General features: G+C 36.7%; 1 protein-coding gene across 1 annotated transcript in view; it reads left to right on the top strand.

Annotated features, from left to right (window-relative positions):
- CPE (carboxypeptidase E) overlaps window positions 1-19,764 on the top strand; it is a 57,029-nt gene extending 37,265 nt beyond the window's left edge. Inside the window, exons 2-9 of the mRNA XM_027745742.2 lie at window positions 412-608; window positions 2,421-2,588; window positions 3,548-3,665; window positions 4,416-4,598; window positions 10,997-11,136; window positions 13,462-13,561; window positions 15,884-16,002; window positions 17,056-19,764. Of these exons, the coding sequence (XP_027601543.1) occupies window positions 412-608; window positions 2,421-2,588; window positions 3,548-3,665; window positions 4,416-4,598; window positions 10,997-11,136; window positions 13,462-13,561; window positions 15,884-16,002; window positions 17,056-17,154 (1,124 nt within the window). The 3' untranslated portion in view covers window positions 17,155-19,764. The remainder of the gene's footprint in view (window positions 1-411; window positions 609-2,420; window positions 2,589-3,547; window positions 3,666-4,415; window positions 4,599-10,996; window positions 11,137-13,461; window positions 13,562-15,883; window positions 16,003-17,055) is intronic.
- Window positions 19,765-20,774: the final 1,010 nt, after the last annotated feature.

The following is a 20,774-nucleotide window of genomic DNA, read 5'->3' as shown; positions in this document are numbered from 1 at the left end:
TAACCTATTCTTGGAGGGATCATTAAAGATTAGAAGCTTTGTTAGTGTCAGTTTATATATTTAAAAACTGTCTAATCAAGACATACTTCTGTAGTATTGAGGCATCAATTGAATTAGATCTCAGTAGTTCCTATTAAAGTAATAATGTTAAGTTTGGTGCTTAGCATTTATTTTGGCACACTCTGATGGTCTTTCTCTGACTTTGACAAACAGCTGAATATTAATTAGCATTTGTTAAGCCAGAGTTTAGAAAAAGAACCTAAATCCACTTTTTTGAAGGAGGTTTGCTTCTGGGAATACTGTACCCAGTTGTAGTAATAGTCATACCCACATCTCAGGTATGCTGTGTCATCCACTCTATGGGTGATTTTTACATGTTGTTCTAAGACATGTTCTTGCTTTTTCTTGCAGGAGAACCAGAATTTAAATATGTTGGGAATATGCATGGGAATGAAGCTGTTGGAAGGGAATTACTCATCTTCTTGGCTCAGTACTTGTGTAATGAATACCAGAAAGGAAATGATACCATTATCAACTTGATCCATAGCACACGTATCCATATCATGCCATCTTTGAATCCAGATGGCTTTGAGAAGGCAGCATCCCAGGTTTGTAAGGCTATGTGTTTAAGAATATCAATATCTATTAGTCTCAGGATTATAATGACACTTGGACTAGAAGTTTTACAGATACATGTACTCTTGGTGGTGATTGTTGAATGCAACAACAAAACTGAAGTATTTCCTAATAGTACAGTAAGCTTGTTACGTTTAACGGGGAGGATTTTATGCTTGACTTTTCAATGAATAGCCTTCTCTCTTGTGACTTTACTGTATTTTAAAATATAATGATGTTTATGTTTCATGCGTATTCTTAGATGAAAGAATATTCATCTAAGTTCACTGACTGAACTGCTTCCTAAACAAGTAGCTTCTAGTGATACATGATGTTTCAGAAGTGTTAGAAAAGGGAAAGCTGATGTTTTCTTTAAGAATATTCTCATGTAAATGCACTTAAAAGAATTATTTACATTCATCAGAACTTGATCCCAAACCAACAAACTTTTCAAACCATGTTTTTTAATATGAATAACTTTGATTCTAAGTTTAAGCATGAGACACTTTAATTAAAGTATTAGTCAAAAAAATTTAGTATGCATTTTAGGGTGATGACTCAGTCAAGAAACACGTAATGCATTAATGCATGACTAGCAAATGGCAGCCAAACAGGGACCCTGTTGTACAGATTCTGGTGTGTATTATGTTCAAAACTAAAATAAGAATTCTCTTGTTTACAAGGTGAATTTATTTTTTTAATTAATGTGAAAATGTTGAAAATTTTCATGTGATTATTAATTTATTATTAAATAACCCAAACTTTATTAAGATCTTTATTAAGCTGGTTCTCATGAAGTCTTTAAAAAAACCACACAGCCCTCTTTTAAACTATATTTGGTCATATGTCTCCCTCTCGTGGCAGTGAAGCAAAAGCTGCCCTCAAATTGGTGCAGCATTTTACTGCTTTGAAATCTCTTTCTCTGTAGAGATTCTGTAATATTATTGGAAACTTTTGCTCTTAGCCAATGTACACCTACTTTTATATGTTGCCTTACAAGTTAAATATGATTTATAATACAATTTGTTTTAGTGCTGCTGTTATTCTAAGTAAGAAGTATTTTGGTCATGTACACAGTGTATGACAGTTGATTCAATATACTTCAAGAACAAAACCAGTAACCAGACTAAGCCTGCTTTAAAGAGTACTGAAAAAAATACAGAGGCAAGCTACATAAAACTATGTGTTCTGAAGTCACTTCCTTAATGAAACCCCAAACTTATTTTAGAGAATCAGCTTAAAGAAAAGATTTTGCAAAAATTCTCATTGCATCTTTATTTGGTGCTACCATTTCAGTGAACAAAGCTAACAGGCAAAATAAAATAAAAGTTTCAAGTAAAGGGTTCTTCTTTATCTTAAAGCCATTTAGAGGAACTTTTAAACAAGTGTGAACATTCCTCATGGCTGGTGGATAAATCTACAGCTGCTCTGAGTCTCACTAAAATGAGGTCTGTAATTCACAGTCACAGGCAGGAAACAAAGGGGAAAAGCCAAATCTTGGGGAAGACACAGCTGGCACTGAAAAATCTGTACTTCTGGTAATTTTATCCATCCTTAGTCAAAGTGTGCCCTGATGAGAATTATCCTGTCCTGCAAGACCCTCAGTGAAACAGAGGTTGGTTTTGTTCCCAGAGAGGTCTAGGAAGAAATAGGGGTGACTCAGGTCTTGGTGCCTCAGAAGTTTGAGGCATGATCCCTTCTTATTCTCAAGCACGTGAGGGGTAAACATACACATAGAAAGCTTGATATGTAATCTCATGAATCTACTCATCTCCCTTCTCTTCCTGTTCCCTTTCCTCATTCAGCCTGGTGAACTTAAAGACTGGTTTGTTGGTCGAAGTAATGCCCAAGGGATAGATCTAAACCGAAATTTTCCCGATCTTGATAGAATAGTCTACATTAATGAGAAAGAAGGTGGCCCAAACAACCATCTCCTGAAAAACATGAAAAAAGCTGTGGACCAGAATCCCAAGGTAAGTACAGCCTGAATATCAGGCCACTTACATGCCCATCTCTTCCCTTTTATGCAAGCAAACATGCAGCAACCTCTAAGATATGTGTGTATGGTCTTTATGATTCATATTCTTCTGAATATTTTCTTAATTTTGTTAAATTTATCCGTCTGATGCTTCTTGAATTTTTCCTCAAAGTGACTTGCCATAGTAAACCCTTTTGATCTGTATCACTTAATCCTTAGACAATTCCTCACTCAGACCACAGTGGGTTTTTTTGTTTTGGTTTGGTTTTTTGTTTTGTTTGTTTGTTTTTTTTGTGTAGCCTTCTCCCTTGATTTGAAGCTATTTTGGGAAATATTCTGCATTTTTACCATTGCCAGAAATTCATTTGTGTATTGTGGTTAATTACAATGCTGGCTCAATAACTATTCTCACATATAACACATGCCTTTTTGTTAGCCTTCAATATACAGCCATATATCTGGAGGGATTTTTATCTTGTTGTGTTTACTCCCCATAGGAGGTTCTAGAAAATATAGTGTTGTGACTGCAGTCCCATAGGACTGTGGCCTTAATAGATGTATTCTGTCTTCAAAATCAAATTATTAATAAAGTAATTTTACTTTCCATGCGGAGAATAGACTGCATCCTACCAACATTTATTTTGAATTAGTTTATTTTCCTTAGTGTAAAATTTAATAGGCTTCCCATCCATAATGAGAAGAAGTAAAAGGTTGCTTTTTTGTAGTCTCATTCTGAGCTAACTTACACTACTTTTAAACTGATATTAATCTACTTAATATAATTCTAAATCTAATATAAAGGACTCGTTTAGTTTTCTCTGAAGCCAAAATAAAATTGCTGTTCATTTATCTGTCTTATATAATGTATGTGATAATTAAGCCCATTGTATTAAATTGAATGTCTCTACATGGAATGATCAGTTTATAACTTCTGGTAATGCTATTTTGTTGTAGCTTGCTCCTGAAACGAAAGGTGTCATTCACTGGATAATGGATATTCCTTTTGTGCTCTCTGCCAATCTTCATGGAGGAGACCTCGTTGCAAACTATCCTTATGATGAGACTCGGAGTGGTATGTAAATGGAAGTTAACATGAAATAGCGGGAGAGAAGTTTCATTCTATACTTATTTTACTGCTAGCTATGGTCCACTTTGTAAACATTATGTCATTGCATTGTAATGGCTTGTTTTATCATATTAATCACATGTTTATGACCATATTTTCTAGTTTTGAAGATGATAGTTTGTTTCAGTAGATTTATTTGACAAAAATGATGTAATACCTGAGGGAATCATAGTCCCTCAGATATTTTAATCAAGGCAACTTAGCTCTTAATTAGCTGGGGCTGTTTGTACCCTGTTAAATGAAGTGAGAAAGATGTGTCTAGGCTAAGGTTTTTTGCACCTGTAAAAAATGAATTTCTGAAAGCAGTAGTTTGGTAAGAGAAACAACTATCACTGTTGCCACTTTCTCAGTCCCTTATAAAAAGGATCACGTTCTGGCAGAGATGTTATCATATAGTATACAGCAATATTAGTTTGTTTTCCCTGCTACCAGGGGATGAGCAAATGACTGAAGTTTCATGAAATGATTAAATTGTTTGTGATTCTCTTATTTCAGTCAATTCTCTCTCAGGTTAATTGCAAATCCTTTTAATATCAGACTATAAAACTCTTTAGGGAGACACTTGTGTCTTGTTCAGTGTGCCTAGGATTTCCAGGCACAGTTCCACTGTGCAGTGCTGGTAATCTAGGTTGTGAGCTCAGTCATACGACTGCCCTTTTAACAATCCTTGTTCCTGGACATTTTTTTCCTCCCTAGGTAGTGCTCATGAATACAGCTCCTGCCCCGATGATGCTATTTTTCAGAGCCTGGCCCGCAGTTATTCTTCTTTTAATCCCGCTATGTCTGATCCGAACAGACCACCATGTCGTAAAAATGACGATGACAGCAGCTTTGTGGACGGAACAACCAATGGTGGTGCATGGTACAGTGTCCCGGGAGGTGAGCCCACCGCATGGGGGATCCGGGTCACGGGATATTTTGAGCTTGAGTTATGTTATCCACGACTTTTGGCCTGGTTAAGGCTAAATCAAAGGTTGATCCCTCACCACAGTACATCTATAAAATCCCATAAAGCTCACTGTGGTGCCTACTAAAATATTCCTTTTTATTGCTTTTTCTATAGTGTTTCTTCAGTTAGGGTTCAGGTCATTGCAAATTTAATAGTTCTGCAGTGGGCAAGTGATTTGTCTGTTATTGTGAGAGTTTAAGGTTTGGTTTGGGTTTTTTTAAGAAAAGAGTAAAAAACAAAGCCCTGATGAGAGCGGGCTACTGATGTTTCATTTAAACCTCAAAAACAGAGGCATCCAAGCCTGAAGGAAGTGGGGAAGGCGTGGTTTTGCAGTGTTGTAGAAAACAAGAGTTTGGACTTTGATTTTGGGGGGAGCAAAACCAGCCACAAAGATACCTGTGTCTCCATACTTTGTGGCTTGGTTAGTGCCTGATTCTGCCCAGGTGCTGTCCCCCTAGACTTTGGTAGAGCCTTCTGTGCTAAGAGGAACAGTAGAGCTCCTATGGGTATGTCCAGACTAATTTTGAAGAAGTCTAGAAGAGTAGCCTGAAATGAGTTTTTTCATTCAAATGAGACGTTTCATTCTTTTATACTAAGAATTTTTATGTGCTATTTTCTTTGGAAACTGAGGCAGACAGGCATGGGGATATCTAAATCTTTGAGTCTTCTGTCACTACTAAACTTGGAGTGAAAACTGAGTTGGATATTCTGAGCTAGAAACTCAGCTTGCATTGGAGTGATTTGCCTGTGCTTTGGCTTTGTTGATTTATACCAGATAACTTTGAACACACATAACAGTTTTATTGTTTGCTTACCTCTTAATATTCAATTACAGTCTCTGACTGAATTTTAAATTTTTACCTGAAGTGAGCAGGAATCTCTCAAAGCATTAGACAGCCTAGGTGGTAGCCGAACTCTGTTTCTCTTACAGTAGAGGGGCTATTAGAAGAAAATAATTAAGCTCATGTGAAGAAATTAGAAACAGAACAACGACTAATAGTGCTCACATAGCCGGATATCACCAGCTTATTCTTAGAACTGTTATTCCCAGTCTTCACAGGGGCAGCATCTTTCCTCTGCTGTGGTACCACAGGTACTAGGTACCAGGGACTGGGTGTGAAGACGTTTTTGAAAATAACTGGAAAAAAAAAAAATTCCCTTTGTGAGAGGCTTTTCACGGACTTTGAAATGGGACCATTAAAACACCCTTAACAAAACAAAGTTTGCAAAAGTTGAAAAAAAATAAACAAAATATTGAGAAGTTTAATAGTTAAAATTTGTTTCAATTCAGTTCAAAAATTATCTGAATGAAATATTAAGTATTAACTGTAAAAACATGGACATAAAACTTTAGCTTCTTTTTCCATAGGAAATTGCTATGAAAACCAGTTTTTCCATTGTTTTGATGAAATGCTTTGATTCTGACTAAACTTCACGCGCTTAAGACACATTTTTCCATTGGAAAATCTTATGGAAAGTCTGAATTATTTTCTCTTTTTGGATCTTATTTTAAGTTAGACTGCAAATTCCTCAAGCGAGGCCTTTGTTTTTCTCATGTATTTGTACAGATGTTAGTAGGCAGGAATTCTAGTTCTAAGCAGGATCTGTGATCCTAATATGTTGCAGCTAATAAAAAACTGAGAGACAACAATATGCTTTGGACTATACTGCATGAGTCTCTTGTGGGTTTTTTGGGTTTTTTTGTTCCTCTAAGTGTAGAAATCAACTGACAAGCTGCAACTTTTGAACAAAACCTCCATGGTAGTTTTTGCTGACTTAAAAAAACTGGTGCAATTCAGAGCAACTAGTTCTGTTCTTTCTATATCTACTGCTAAGGAAAATAACTAAACATTGCTCAGTTCAAGTGAAAATTGTCTTGGAAACTTTAGTCTGGAAAGCTCCGTCTGGAAATCAAAATTAGGCAATTAGTTTGTGGATTGTATCAGTGATCTTTTGCTATCCATATGGTAATGCACTCAAAGTTAGTGGCATAAGCTGTTGAAAAGCCATTTGTGTTGATTTAGGAAAAGTGTTCCACTGTGTATCCTTACCAGAGTTAGGAATTTATCTCTGAAGACCTTGTCTCGGTGGTATCTGCTCCTATCAGAGCTAAGGTAGCACTTCTCTGCCTTCGCACCCTTGGGTTACTGTGGGCTGTCATCCCCCACTTTCTCCTTTTCCCTTCCTTTCCCATTTTTCTACTAAAGCCAAGCATTCATTTCTGTGGAATGTACCCACTCTTACCTATTTTCCCACTTTATTGCCAATACCCACTCTTGCCCGTTTTCTGTGTTTATTCCCAGTCATCTTCTGGAGGTTGCCTTTGACAGTACCTCATGAGACCAAGAGTTCTGACCTAGGAAAGGAGGATTTTTCATTCTAATGAATCACTATAGGTGCTGTTGCCCTATAGAGCTCATTATCGAGCCCCCAGTTGTGTCGTATCTGTTCTTTGTCCGTATCATTCACCCACAGGAACTTGTACCTTCTGTAAAAGACAGGCCTGCATAGTGGGATGGCAGCAATGTTCACTGGTTCTCCGGTATGCAGGGATAATATGTGGGTGGTGCTCTCGTGTGACTGTGGGTTGCTTTTGTGTGTTTTTCCGAGTGCCTGGGTTCTTTCAATAGGAAGGCTGAACATCTGGTGGCAGAAACATCTGATAACAGTCCTTGTCTCAAACTGGTAGTAAGGATGAACCCTCCATTGCATTCCTGTTCCATCCTTCCCTTTTGTCTGACCTCGGGATTTCCTCACCAGCCTCATACAAGATGGCAATTCTGCTTTCAGACTTTAAGCTTTTGGGATGGAGAGAGCAGATGATGTACAGGAATATTTGACACTTGCTTCTCTCTCTTAATACGCTTTACTGTGAGATTTTTCTCACCCTTACCTGTTTAATAGTTACTTTCTTCTTTAGAGCAGAGGCACAGAGAAAATAGCTCCCCCCTATAGCATCTTGGTACTAAATCTGACGCCATAATGTGTGTTACACTTGTAGTAGTTGTCATCTGTAATTAGTTGATCCTTATAGGTTTTTCAGAGACAGCAAGCAAAGGCAAAGAGGTCATTCTTTTGTGTTCAGGAATGGCTCTTTAAGCCGTCAGACTCTGGGGAGAAACAAGTTTGTACATAAAAACCATGCTGGTTTTAACACTCTTTTTCTCCTATCAGCATTTAATTAATGATTTCACTTATGTACAAGAAAGCCAAATTAAATTTGCACAAACAGCTTTAATTTTGGCATTTCCTTTGCTGTTTAGTGCACAATTTTTCAACATCCATAATGGTTTTTTAATGCACTTTTTGTGTGGAGTATCTATTAGGAACTATAAATGAGAAGAGCAGATAGTAAAGGATTACTACCTAGCCACATGCCTGTTCTGCTTGTTCTGTCATTACAGAGTCACCTGAGTCTAATCAGATTCATGTCATTGCAAAAATAGCTTTTCAAAGCAGCTTACTGCTATTGCTGTACTATTAGGCTATTGTTTAAATGTCTTTTTTTTTATTATTATTTTTATTTTCAGATACTCTCAAATCACTCTTGGCACTCAACTAATTCCTTACTTGAATTGCCAGTTTTGGAAACAGCTTTAGGGATTTTTAGGATTTCATACAACACATGTAGGAGGCAACTGTTCTCCCCATTATGCACAAGGCTCAAGTTCATCTTGTCCTGCTGAATGTTACTGTCTTTTCTATGTGTAGAGGCTGAACTAGCTTAGTGCTGTAGCTTGTAGTCTTAAGTAACTCTGATGCATGGATGTCAGGAACACAACCTGCACTCTGCTTCCTTTGTGAAGCTTGGCGTTCCTTTTTTAAAACATGAAGAAATTAATTTTTTCCCATATTCTAAGCTTGTTTATGTAAACACTAACCTAGAGACAGTATAGTCCTTCAGGAGACTAGAACAGTGCAACAGGGGAGGCTTTGTGTTTTCAAAGGAAAGTCTTACTCATGGTCAGCAAAGGGCATTCATTGCTGAATCTCGGTTATATCTGAAGTATCTAAGCCTTTCTGATCTTCAGAGAGTGGTTGCTGTTAAAGTGTAAGAAAGTTACTGCTATACTTTGTTAAAATGAGAGGCTTTGGAAGTGTGATGATGTGCATGCATGTAATACATGCCATGTACATAATCAGATGGAATAGGGCAGTTCGAGGACTTGACCAGTAGCAGCAAAGTTGCTGCAAGGTTGAATAAATATTTTTAATATTTAAAAAGTATTAAATATGTATTGTAACTCTGTAAATATGTATTGATTTATTGGATATTGCACCCAATCATCATCTTGAATGTGCAGGTAAAGAGTGCACAGCCCAGTGCACTCCAGATTACATATGTAGTAGACCACAGTTTAAATCTAGGCCAGCTTCCACCCATTTTTTGTCCCAGAGATTCAGATCATCACCTGCAATTCAGTGAAGCTGAATTTTTTCAAAAGCAACACATAAACCTTGGAGCAGGCCAGGAACTGGGAAACAAACTATGGGGTATGGCCATTGTGCACAAAACTGGAAAATATATTACTTCTTTATTCTGTTCTTGAGAAACTAGGGCATTCCTGAGTAACACTTTGGGGGAAGGAGAAATTTCTTGAGAATTGGAACAGTAATGGTCAATGTTGTTGGCACCACAGTAAAATTACATAATGCCCTTTGTCTCCCAGTTCTCCTCTTCATGCATTCTTTCTTTCTTTTAGAAGAAATACAAAAATCAAGAAAAGCAGCGCTATCTAGTGTCTAGAACAGATGCCCGGCAGTCAGCACTGCTGTCAGGATTTAACACATGATTCCACACCTCTCTTACTGTGTACTCTTGCACGGTCCATCTAGCGTTCAGCTGGTTGGAACGTCAGAGGCATCCTTTGAAGGAGCACCTTTGCCTTCTGTGTCCTCATTTTTCTAAAAAAGGTTTAGAAATAAAAAGGTTCTTTTAGCAATCTGAAAAGTCCTTGTGCCTATCAGCAGTTAGGAGTCTTGTTGCCTGGTTGGCAGAAAATAAACTCTTCACCCTAATGTGTTCGCAAAATCCCACCTGACTCAATCTGTTTGCTGCCCTCGGAGTTCTGTTTTGGGTATGACATCAGCTCTCTGGTAGTTATGAACCTTGAACAACACTGATGCTTTAGTAAAGAGACTACATTAGGTCTCAGGTAGCTTGCATGGGAGAATGTAGGCCTGAATGAATTAGCTGTCCTAGAAGCACTTTTAAATCCTTCATTGACCTCCATGGAGGTGCTCAGAATGCTTGATAGAGATTTTCTTTTCAGTCCTCCATTTGAGAATCCACTGACTCTGCTAGCTAGATAGACTGGGAAGGCAAGTGATAGTTCTCCATCAGCTTCCACAAAGAATATATTTATAACCCTCCTGGGGATGGCCACAGTCCCTCTCCAGCTTGTTGACCCAGTTACAAACCTGGAAACCTCTTTGGCTACTGATTGACCAAATGGAGAAAATAGCCAATATATCCATGTGGTAAGAGAAGGGGCTCAGAAAGGTGAAAGAGCACATAATTTGCATCAAGTTTTTATTCCTAATGATGATGTTATCGTGCTGCATGTATTTTTAAATTTCTATGATTAAAGTTCAATTAATAATGATGTTTCTCTTCTCTCTTGAGGGCTGTCCAGTACTGATTTTGCAGAGACTTTGAGTGGGTAGGAAATACCCCTATCTATGGAAAAAATTCCATGAAAATAAATTTTATAGGATTTCTTTTGTATTTTTTTTTTTGTAAAATATTTTGAATCTATGCAGAAAATCTTGACAAACAGATGTTTTTCATGTAAAATGTTACTAAATTGAACTGCTGTATTTTAAGGAAAAAAGCCCCAACACATTTTTGACCCATCTTTATAAACCTCTTTTTCAATGTCACTTTATTATGTTTAATTTGCTTTATAATTAATTGTCATTATTCTTGGCTTACAAAGTGGTTGTCTTTCTTTTTTTTATATAAAAATATTTTAGCCATAATCTGAAATAATTTTCTGTTCCCAAAGAGAAATTATGTAATGTATATGTCAACTATCCAAATATGTGTGAGGTAGGAGTATACAGGCCAGGTGCAGCATTAAGTAGAAGTATACAGGCCATGTGCCAAATCTTTTTTAAGCTTTCCCTGGAAGAATATGTTTTTTTGGAATTAATTGTTCAATTGGTTTCTCTGATACAAAGCTTCTGAATTCAAAACTAAGTGGATTAACTGGAACTGCACGAATAGCTGTTCTTTTCTGAATAGTACCAGCATCTCAGGTGTCACCCTCAATTTAGTTCAGAATAATGCAAAATCCATCACTAATTCTCTTTTCTGGCATTGCAGGGATGCAGGATTTCAATTACCTCAGCAGCAACTGCTTTGAAATCACAGTGGAACTTAGCTGTGAAAAGTTCCCACCTGAAGAAACTCTGAAGGGCTACTGGGAGGACAATAAGAACTCCCTTATAAATTACATTGAGCAGGTAACACAAAAGAGGGTGGCAAAACTCTAGTTATTGTATATAAAACTTATAAACTTTTCTGCTGTGTGAACATCTAATTCAAATTTCATATTAATCCAGATGTCGCTCCGTAATTCCTACCTGTCTCTAAGATGGTAAATCCTGTGTGATATTTCTAAATAAGTGGAAGAAGAGGGGAAAAGAAGGAAGATGTTATAGTATGGAATTAATCTCATCTTGCTTAAGCTGTTGCAGACATTTAATTTAAATGATTTGTGTTGGGTTCCTCAGTGAAAATAAATACACATTTCCATAATTCACTCCCCCAGCAGTGATGTGTTTACTAAGAGAGATGGATTGCCCTCTGCAGATATTAAAGTGTGCGTACAGATGTGGGATGGATCGCTCTGTGGGTGTACAGGGAACCTAGACAGCTGGATTAGACTGTGATTGCTTGGCAGTTCACTATAACATCATGAGACATCTCTAATTCTGGTTTTGTAGATATTCTGCTGCTCTCTGACTGCATGAGCTGCTGATAGTATAGAGTTGTCAGTCTGATGATTCTATTAAAAATGACACCAAATCTGGTAGAAGTGTTTATATAATCTTGTGCTAAGGGATTGTTAGAAGTTAAGACTCATGAAATAGATGTGTGTGTATTTGGGGGTTTTCTTTGTTGCTGTTTTTTTTGGTTGATTGCATTTTTTAATTGTTTCATGCCAATGTATCAAGCTGCACTGAAATGATGGTTCCAAGCAGTGTGGGAATATTGAATTTCTGAAACCTGACTATTGTAGTTAACGATTACAAATATATATGATATCATTAATGGCCGCACACCTGAGATTGTGAAATCAGAAACACACTTGGTTAGCAGATCTGATCAGTTAATACATTCATTTCTTTAAGAATTTATTTGTGCAGAAATGCTTTAGTTAGTCAGAAATCTGAAATACTTGAAATGTTTGAGTTATACTGTTTTGTTAATAAGTTATATGTGGGCTCAGGAAAAAGCTGTACCCATCCTGCAGGTTTTTACCCACTGATTATGAGATCCATCTCAAATTGTTCAGCTCCTCTGCACATGGGTTAATTTTCTTTGACTTGTGGAAAACTATGTTATCACTGCATTTTCAAAACTATTCATGTGTAAGATACTATTTTGCCAACTTCCTTTGCTCCTGCGGAGCTGCTGGCTTTATCCTTGAAGTTCAGTTGGCCTATTAGGCATTGGTTTTTATCTTATTGCAGGATAAAAGGTCCAGCTCTGTGCTCCAGCTCCCCTGCGATTGCTGAGGATAGTGCAAATATGTACTTTCTACTTTTCTAAGCTGATCTACATCAGGCTTCTCCCATACTGTGAAGTAGAGGAAACTGAACTAAACTATAGCAGCTGAATATACCATATAGGTTCATAAAGGGGAACATCAATATCTCAAAATAAAATTTGGGTTCCACAAGTATTTTCAAATATCACAAAATCAGAGAGAAGCCTGAACTCCACAGTACTTTGCTGCTTAATTTCCAGGCTCCCGATGAAATGCATCTCCACACAGGTTCCCACCATCCTCTTCCCAGCACTGGGAGTTCCCTATTTCAGGCCATGAAAAAGCAGTTGATCCTCAGTGTCTTGCCTCTGAGGAGCTCAGCCTGCTTTCAAACCATGCTTAAGGTATGCTGGCAGGACTCCACACACTGCGGTCAAATCAGTGCTTTAATTTCATATATGCTAGGAACAGTCAAGTTAGGTACTGCTGGGGCTGTTGCCTGGAGACAAGAAGGAACTAGGACATGATCCACCATTGCCTTGTGGGGAGTGTTGTGACTCTCTATAGTCCCAGCTCGAAAACCTGGGTGTTTTGGGTGCACAACAGACGTCTCAAGCATCTCACAAAGGGATTGCCCATCGAAGTCCAAGTGACCGCATTTACTTTGATAATGTTTCACCTTTAAGCAGTTATGTCCATTATTATCTCTACATTTTTAAAGTTGATTAAATTTTTCTTAAAAAAAAGGATTTTTAAAGCCCTCTTTCAAAGCTTTTCAGTGGATTCATTGATCCCCAATATGATAAAGACTTTCAAGTCATATATATTATGATTTGCTGCATATTTCTGAGAACTGCTTGCATTGCACAGGTAAATTATTATAACTACCTGCTGAATTATTTTTCCTCTTCATTCTTTGTTCCATTATGATGTTAAGTATTTATCATTGATAGTTGTCAGCATGTAGACATGCTTTGTTAGATATATCAGTAGATATTCCATTGACAAAAAATGCCATCTTTTCTTAAGAATTTTCCAATTATTTACTATGTGTTGCCGACCCTATTTATTTTAGATTCATCGAGGAGTGAAGGGGTTTGTTAAAGATCTTCAAGGCAATCCAATATCAAATGCTACAATTTCTGTGGAGGGAATAAGCCATGACATTACATCAGGTGAGTGTGGTACCTTAGCAAAATTAGAAGTGCTGAGATATATTGCTTCACCTCTTCTTAGCAACCGGAAGCCATTTCACATCTTTTTAACTGAAGCTTTAAGGGAGAAAAATTTTGAGGCCAGGAAAGCTTGCTGTGCCTCAAGAAGCTTGTTGTCTGCAGGATTTCATGCATCTTCTGCTTGTATTTTGCTCTCAAAGTATCTGAGACTGGTTTTCGTGACTTCATGGATCTCTGATGTGAGCTGGTTCTGGAGGCTCTTGGTTATTAATGCTTAGACTGTCTTCTGATTTATAATGCAAATAGTGTTTCACAGCTCTGCCAGGATTTAAAGTCCTGTCAGCAGTGCTGTTTTTAGTTTGAAGGCTAAATTTTAGTCTAAAAGTGTTATATTATTTACAATGCAATCATACCTTTGGGTATGTAAATTCTTGACAGATTTTCAGTTTACATAACTTCCTTCCACAAAGGTAAATTCTCTCTGCTGTTTACAATTACGTGACCTTTTTTTCAGAAAGGTGATTCTAAAAGGTGAAAGTATTGTGTTGGTTGGTGTTCACAGAAAATTATGTCACCTCTTCAGTGATGTTGTGCTTTATTCTAGGAATAAAACTAGCTCACACAGTGCCAACTTTCAGTCTGCCCTGTAGACCTATGCTGTCCTATTCTGAATGACATTTTTTTTTTTATTTGCACAAGATACTAATTAGAAAAACAATAAGAAAATGTCATTTTTTTATACATGATCTTACATTATGGTCATTTTCTCAACAATATGTCTCACTGTAGTGAGAATGCAGAATGCAGAATACTATGAAACAGGACTAGAAGAATCTTCAGGTGGCTCCAATTTGTGTTTGTTTGTGCATCACCTTCCAAGAGGCCAGCACTTCTGCCAAGCAGGGGAACAGTCTGTGAAAACATTAGTCATCTTCTTTCACTGTAAATAAGAAGACAAAACATATAGAGGTTGGAAATAAATTTTCAGGCATAACAAAAAGGAAATAAGCTGTGAAAAGAGGCATTTTGAGGTAGGAGAGAGTGAGGCATATGAGAGAGAAGCTCATGCTTCTGTGGTACAAAAAATCATTAATCTTTCCACATCATTGTGTGTGTATAAGCCTTAAAGTCATGTATTGTCAAAAGAGTGAGGAAAACAAGTACTTGAATTTTGGCACAGTCAAAATAAAGGATAAATATTCTTTGGCTTTTCTCCTGTTCTTTGTTCATGAGTTGAAATTCAGCTTTGTTCCATTGCCAGGAATTAGAATAGATCATTATCGTATTTCTACAGAATACTTTTTTCCTTTCTGTTTTATGAAGAGAAAAATCTGGGAACAACTGGACTGACTACTGACATTTTTTGACCATGCGAATTGCAGACATTTAAGTAATATTTCCCTTTGTGCACTGTGTAGCTGAAGATGTGGTGAAAAAGCATTTAAGGGACTGGCAGAAAGAGCATGGTAAAGTCTTTTAAATGGACTGCTAACTGAACTTTAGAATAGCCTTGCAATGTTTTTTGGAGATAGAGAAATTTGGAGTATTAGCCTGTGACAAATTAGGTAATTGCACACCTGCTGGTGCAGGGAGGATCTGAGTCTTTGTGAAGATAGGATAGGGTCATTTCTGTAGAAGAGGATGATGCGTTTTGATTCTGTGACTGAAAAAGATAATCTACAGTAACAGTGTAGTAGGATCCTCTCTTTCACCTGAGTGTATTAAACTTTCATTTCTTTGTTTATCTGAGCCAAAGAAAAAAGCCCTAGACAATGCCTGGATACTGAAACATGTAGATAATGATACTTCAAGGGTGGTACACATGGAATATTCTAGGACATGATGATTTACAGCTTTTTCTGAAGTGTGAGAAAAGTGGTCCCATTTATTTAAATTTGATGAGAATAAAATGCATTTACACTTAGATTTTCAGAATACTGAGGAACAATAAAAATCCATATCAAACTGCAAACTGAAACTCAGACACTTAACAGGGACTTTACAATGGCTGGAGTGCGCTTCTAAAGTAGAGTAATGCCCCATATTGTCCTGTTCTTCAGTGTGATGGAGAACCTTCAGCCTCAGCGGGCAAAATCTTTCACGACGTCTACAGCACAACTTCAAAGTTTAAATCAGTGTTTTGGTTACCTGAAAAGGAGAAAATCTGTAATGACATATTTATACAGCTCTTACAGAAGAATCCTTTCAGACAGACAAAAGGAAAAGGCTGACAGGAATATAAAAGACTGACATACCCCTTCTCCTTAGCTGCATAATTAGTTTTATACATGTTTATTTGGATTTTCTTCTTCTCCTCTACAGCCAAGGATGGTGACTATTGGAGATTGCTTGTGCCTGGAAATTACAAACTTACAGCCTCAGCACCAGGCTATCTAGCAATAACGAAAAAAGTGGCTGTGCCCTTCAGCCCTGCGGTTGTGGTAAGTGCTCACGTGTCTTGGTTTATCACCTATTATATATTTAAAAGGTCTCTTTTCCCTCATGGTATGCATGTAAGCAGAAGGTGATTTTTCAGAATATTTAAGAATATGCTAATTTAGAAAGACTGGAAATCTACTCTTTTAGCACTTGATGCACCAGCTGTTGAGAGTAATCTCATTTTAAACTCATTTAATCTCTTGCTGATCTTATTTATAATGAAAAGACACTGAGAAGGGTAGTGTTGGGATACTTAAACATTTTATTGGTTGAAGTGTGAATAGACAATCAGAAAGAGGATTACAGGATGTATCTAAATAGTGCAACATGAAAAGTAAGAGATGTTAAGGTTTGGATTGAGACATGATATGTTCAGTCTAAATTGTCAAATGACTACCTGCTTGGTTTAGAACCAGTGTTCAGCTCTGTGCAGAAAGATAGTGATGGACCTCTCTTTGTGTGGATGCCCAGTATGTGCGGTGATTAAGACCTAGACTGCGTCTAAGATCTTAGAAGCATTTTTAACTCACCCTCTGTCCAGATGTGGATGTCTCTTAGCAATTAAAGTGCACATCATATCTACATTAATGAGCCACATGTTAGGAAAAGCTCCCTGGATCTTTTTGCTGGCATAAAATTGAATGAATACATGTTTTGATACGGTGAGGGTATATGCATTGCTAGGTGTTAGCACTAAGCTGATGATACTTCTTATAATATGATGTATGATTTATGTGGCTATTAGTTTTAATTTCATTGGCCCATACCATTTGAAATTTTTAAACAAGTCAAAGACTTGACAAATGTCTGGTTCTTTTGGAAATTTTGCTGACCTGTGTGTATTTTTAGATAAGTTATTGCACTGATATGCTGGTATTGCACATATTTAAATCAGCCTCGAGACACTTTGGAATAAACCTAACCTAAAATAGACGGTACCTCCCTAAGCCCCATGTCTGTGTTAAACAACTTCTTTCAATAAATGACTCTTAAAAGCCTACGCTACTCTCTTTCTACAAGTCTTACTGACATTTTTTGTTGTTTCTCTTACTCAGGTTGATTTTGAACTGGAGTCATTGTCTGAAAGAAAAGAAGAGGAAAAAGAAGAGTTGATGGAATGGTGGAAGATGATGTCAGAAACACTAAATTTTTAAATGAGAATTTTGACTTTACAGCTTTTAATCTATGTTGACTTAGTATAATGTACTGTGGAAACTCCCTATATTCTAGATTTTGTGCACTTCACAATAATTAACTTTGAATTTTTCAGTCATATTTTGATTAATATGATTACAAATAACTACTAGCCTCCTAGGTAGATAAATAAGTTATTAATTTTCTTTCATATTGTTATAGAAAATTTACTCTTATATACAAATCAGAAAAATATGAATGAATATGCAGCCTATATGACTATATGACAGTACAATCTGTTGTGTATTATTTGCAAGTTCAGAATATGTAGGTTAACTTTTGATTTTAAAAAAGAAATATACTGTAGTCAATTATTGATACCGCCAGAAATATTTGACAGTGCATAGTAATAGACAGTGCTCTTTATAAGTTCTATAATGGATGTTATTGAAAAGATTTATAATAACAGTGTGTGGTGTAATAATGTTTTACAAGGATTAAAATTCACTATAACATTTTTTATGCTTCTGGTGTTGGGGCTATTTAAATATGTAAGAAACATAAGTTGACTTCATTTTAGTAAGCAGAAGAAATCTGCATAAACTTTTATTAAAGGTGGAATAGAATGAATACAGGAAATAGGAGACCTTTATTTCTTAAACAGTTGGCAATATTCGAAGATCAGGTTTTAATTACTTCTCATTACTTATTAAGCAAATTAAAAATTCTGAGTGGGCGAAGAAGAGGAGCTTGTGCATCTTGTTAATGTGCTGCTTGTGTTTGTTTTACAGCAAGAAAAGAAATAATTTCAGGTGATGTCTGTTTTAGTTAGATAACTACCTTTTCAACATGGTGTCTAGGTAATCAGCCAAATGTTAATCTGTTCACTGAAGGCTACCAAAGTATAGTCTAGACAATGGACTGGAAATCTACTGAGGTTGTGCATTTAGTCTTGCAAGTCAAGAATACATGTTTCCAACTTTGTTTCTTCTTCTGGCTAGTCTTATTTAAATCTAGATGCAAGAAAGATAAGTGAAAATTTTTTCAGTGTGGTGAAATTTTTGCAGTATTTTTGAAGATGATACAAAAAGCAACTTTGATTTAGAAAGATTTTTCTTGCTCTCCCCCTTTTTTAAATAATTTAATTAATATACTGCAGTATTTTGGCTAAGATGAGTGAAATTTGCAGCATCAGAAAACACACATGGACCGTAGTAGGTGCAAGTTTAGTATAATTCTTCTGAAACAACTGCTGGTATGCTACTTGATAGCAGCTAAACATCTCATCTGTTTGAAAGCTTACACACTCTTGCTGATCTATTTTAATTCAAGATCAGATATTTGATATAGATTTCCTTCCTCTGTTTCTTTTATATCACTGTGTTTTGATTAGCGTATTATTTTAGCTTATGCTGTAGGAATTCAGTATGGTTCAGAACCAATCAACAATGCACTATCATGCTCCTGCTGCAAGTGAAAAATCACATGTTCAGGTGTAGGATCCAAGTTCACCTCCTTTGAGTATTTAAAAATTTACTGAAATACTGTTTTCTGAGAATTTTAAATTCTTTAATAAAAGTAGCACCTGATCCTTTTAGAGGAACAGGCTTAAGATCTGACACACATTGACAAACTGAACAGTAATAAAAAGGCATAAGCTTTCTCTCTCTGATCAAGAGTTTGCTATGTAACCTGTAGCTCGTTTGGGTAGTAGATGTTTAATTCCAAATTTCAGGGGAACTTTAAGTACTGTGAGTTGTTATACAGCGATGAACTTTGAATCTCCATTGTGATGAGGAACTCCAGTGGCAAATAAACAATCGTATCTGAACATGTCTTGATAACTTGTGGCTAGCTGTGCACAACGCTGTGCATAAAGGATGCCTGCTTACACCAGATTGGGTGCTTATGACAATTTGAAAGGCTAAGATGTAGCACAGAACGCATTCTGTGTCTGGCAATAATGATACTGTTTTTAAGTGAACCAGGTAAGGTCAAAGCAAATAGTATAAAAATTAATTATAATAAGAGACTGCTGGCGTGTGGGCAAATGGCTACAGTAGTAATGTAATAAGGCAAATGTCTTTTTGTACAGAATACCCTGCTCTGCCTCTTCCAAACATAAGAATTTTGATCTGAATGACACTACTACATGGTACAATGCCTGTCATGCATCCAGTCTTCCTGTGGCATAGTTAGTGCAGACATTACATCAAAGTGATCTCATAAAAGATTTCTAATCCATACCTGTATTATGTGTTTGAGATCTTCTGGTCTACTGTTTCATGCATTTGAGATTAAATGTGGTGTCCCTTAAGTGATCTCTTCGTTGTGCTCTAGATGACTGCTTGCTATTACCATATTGAGATCAGGTTAAAGTGATTAAATGTTACAACACCAGAACCACTGCCACTGTTCTTGCTCTAGGTAAACATCCTTAAGAACAGCGTAGTCAGGACTCTTAATAAATTAATTCATTATGTAGCTTTTCCTAGCTGAGCTGAGCTGTGTTGTAGAACTGTGTATGTTTAATGGAAGATTAAATTGTTCTGTGATGCTGAGCTTTTGGTTAAAAAGGCACATGCTGTACTCTTGTACAATAAATCTACAGTTTTATTTAAAACATAAAATGTGTGAGTAATTTACAGGTTCAAAACATGACCTCTTTGGCTGTGCATGTCTGCAGAGTATGCCATAAACTCATCTTCAGTGAGGTGTGTGCCAATTAATTTGCTGTTTGAACAGAGAAAGGAGCTGGGGTTAGTGATAATATCCCATTGAGAGCCATCCACAGCCCCTTAACTTTGTGCTTGAACATCCGCCTTTTGGAGTATACAACTTTCTGTGCACTTTTCCCATGGAGGCCTTTAAATCAAGTAAGGGATAGTAATGAGGTGCTCTGCATTTGCCATGTGGGGACAGGGCATACATTTTTCATGTCTCTTTCACAATATTTACAGATCTTTTTTCATATTGATCATATCGATCCTTAGGATTAGAAAGCACAGTGTGCAGCATGCTAGCAAACCTGTGGTACTATGCATTCCTTGTAACTACAGTGACCAGGATTATAATAACAATGAAGTCAGTCAAATAAAATCACTGCATCTTAATTTTCTTTTCCTTTTTCTAGGTTGTGCTCACATCCATGTATGTGAATTTACATATAGTCCTGGCTAGTCCTGAGCTGCTAATAACACACATTAAAGTGTAAATTAAAACTATGTTATGTTAGAAAGAATTGCTGTCAAGTTTCTTTGAGGTTTTTTATTTTTAACAGATATAACAAGTGTGTTAGGAACACTTAATAATTAGGCCCTGAAAGGAAGAAGTTTCAGAGAAGGATGACAGATAGGTTTAAAGGAGCTTGAATTTAAAGCTAAAAGGTGTGGTTCCAATGAGCCTGATTTTCTCCCATATCTATGTTTACTTTGATTCGGGTCTGGTGAGGCTGTAGAATAGCAGCAGTTTCATGACGGCCTCTCTAAGAGTTCGAGCAGCTGGCTAGAGCTCCTCAGTAAACCTGCTCCAACGGAGGAGTGTCTTGTTTCCTACTTGTAGTTAGCACTGGAAATGCAGGACTGAGAAATGTCACTGCAACACTTGCTTTCTGCCTTCCTGAATCTTGCAAAATACTTGT

The sequence above is a fragment of the Pipra filicauda genome, unplaced genomic scaffold (genome assembly GCF_003945595.2).
Source record: "Pipra filicauda isolate LSUMZ 115617 unplaced genomic scaffold, ASM394559v2 scaffold196_size3971931_pilon, whole genome shotgun sequence".
Lineage (NCBI taxonomy): Eukaryota > Metazoa > Chordata > Aves > Passeriformes > Pipridae > Pipra > Pipra filicauda.
The sequence above is the reverse complement of the archived record's forward strand: the minus strand, read 5'-3'. Positions and strand labels throughout refer to the sequence as shown.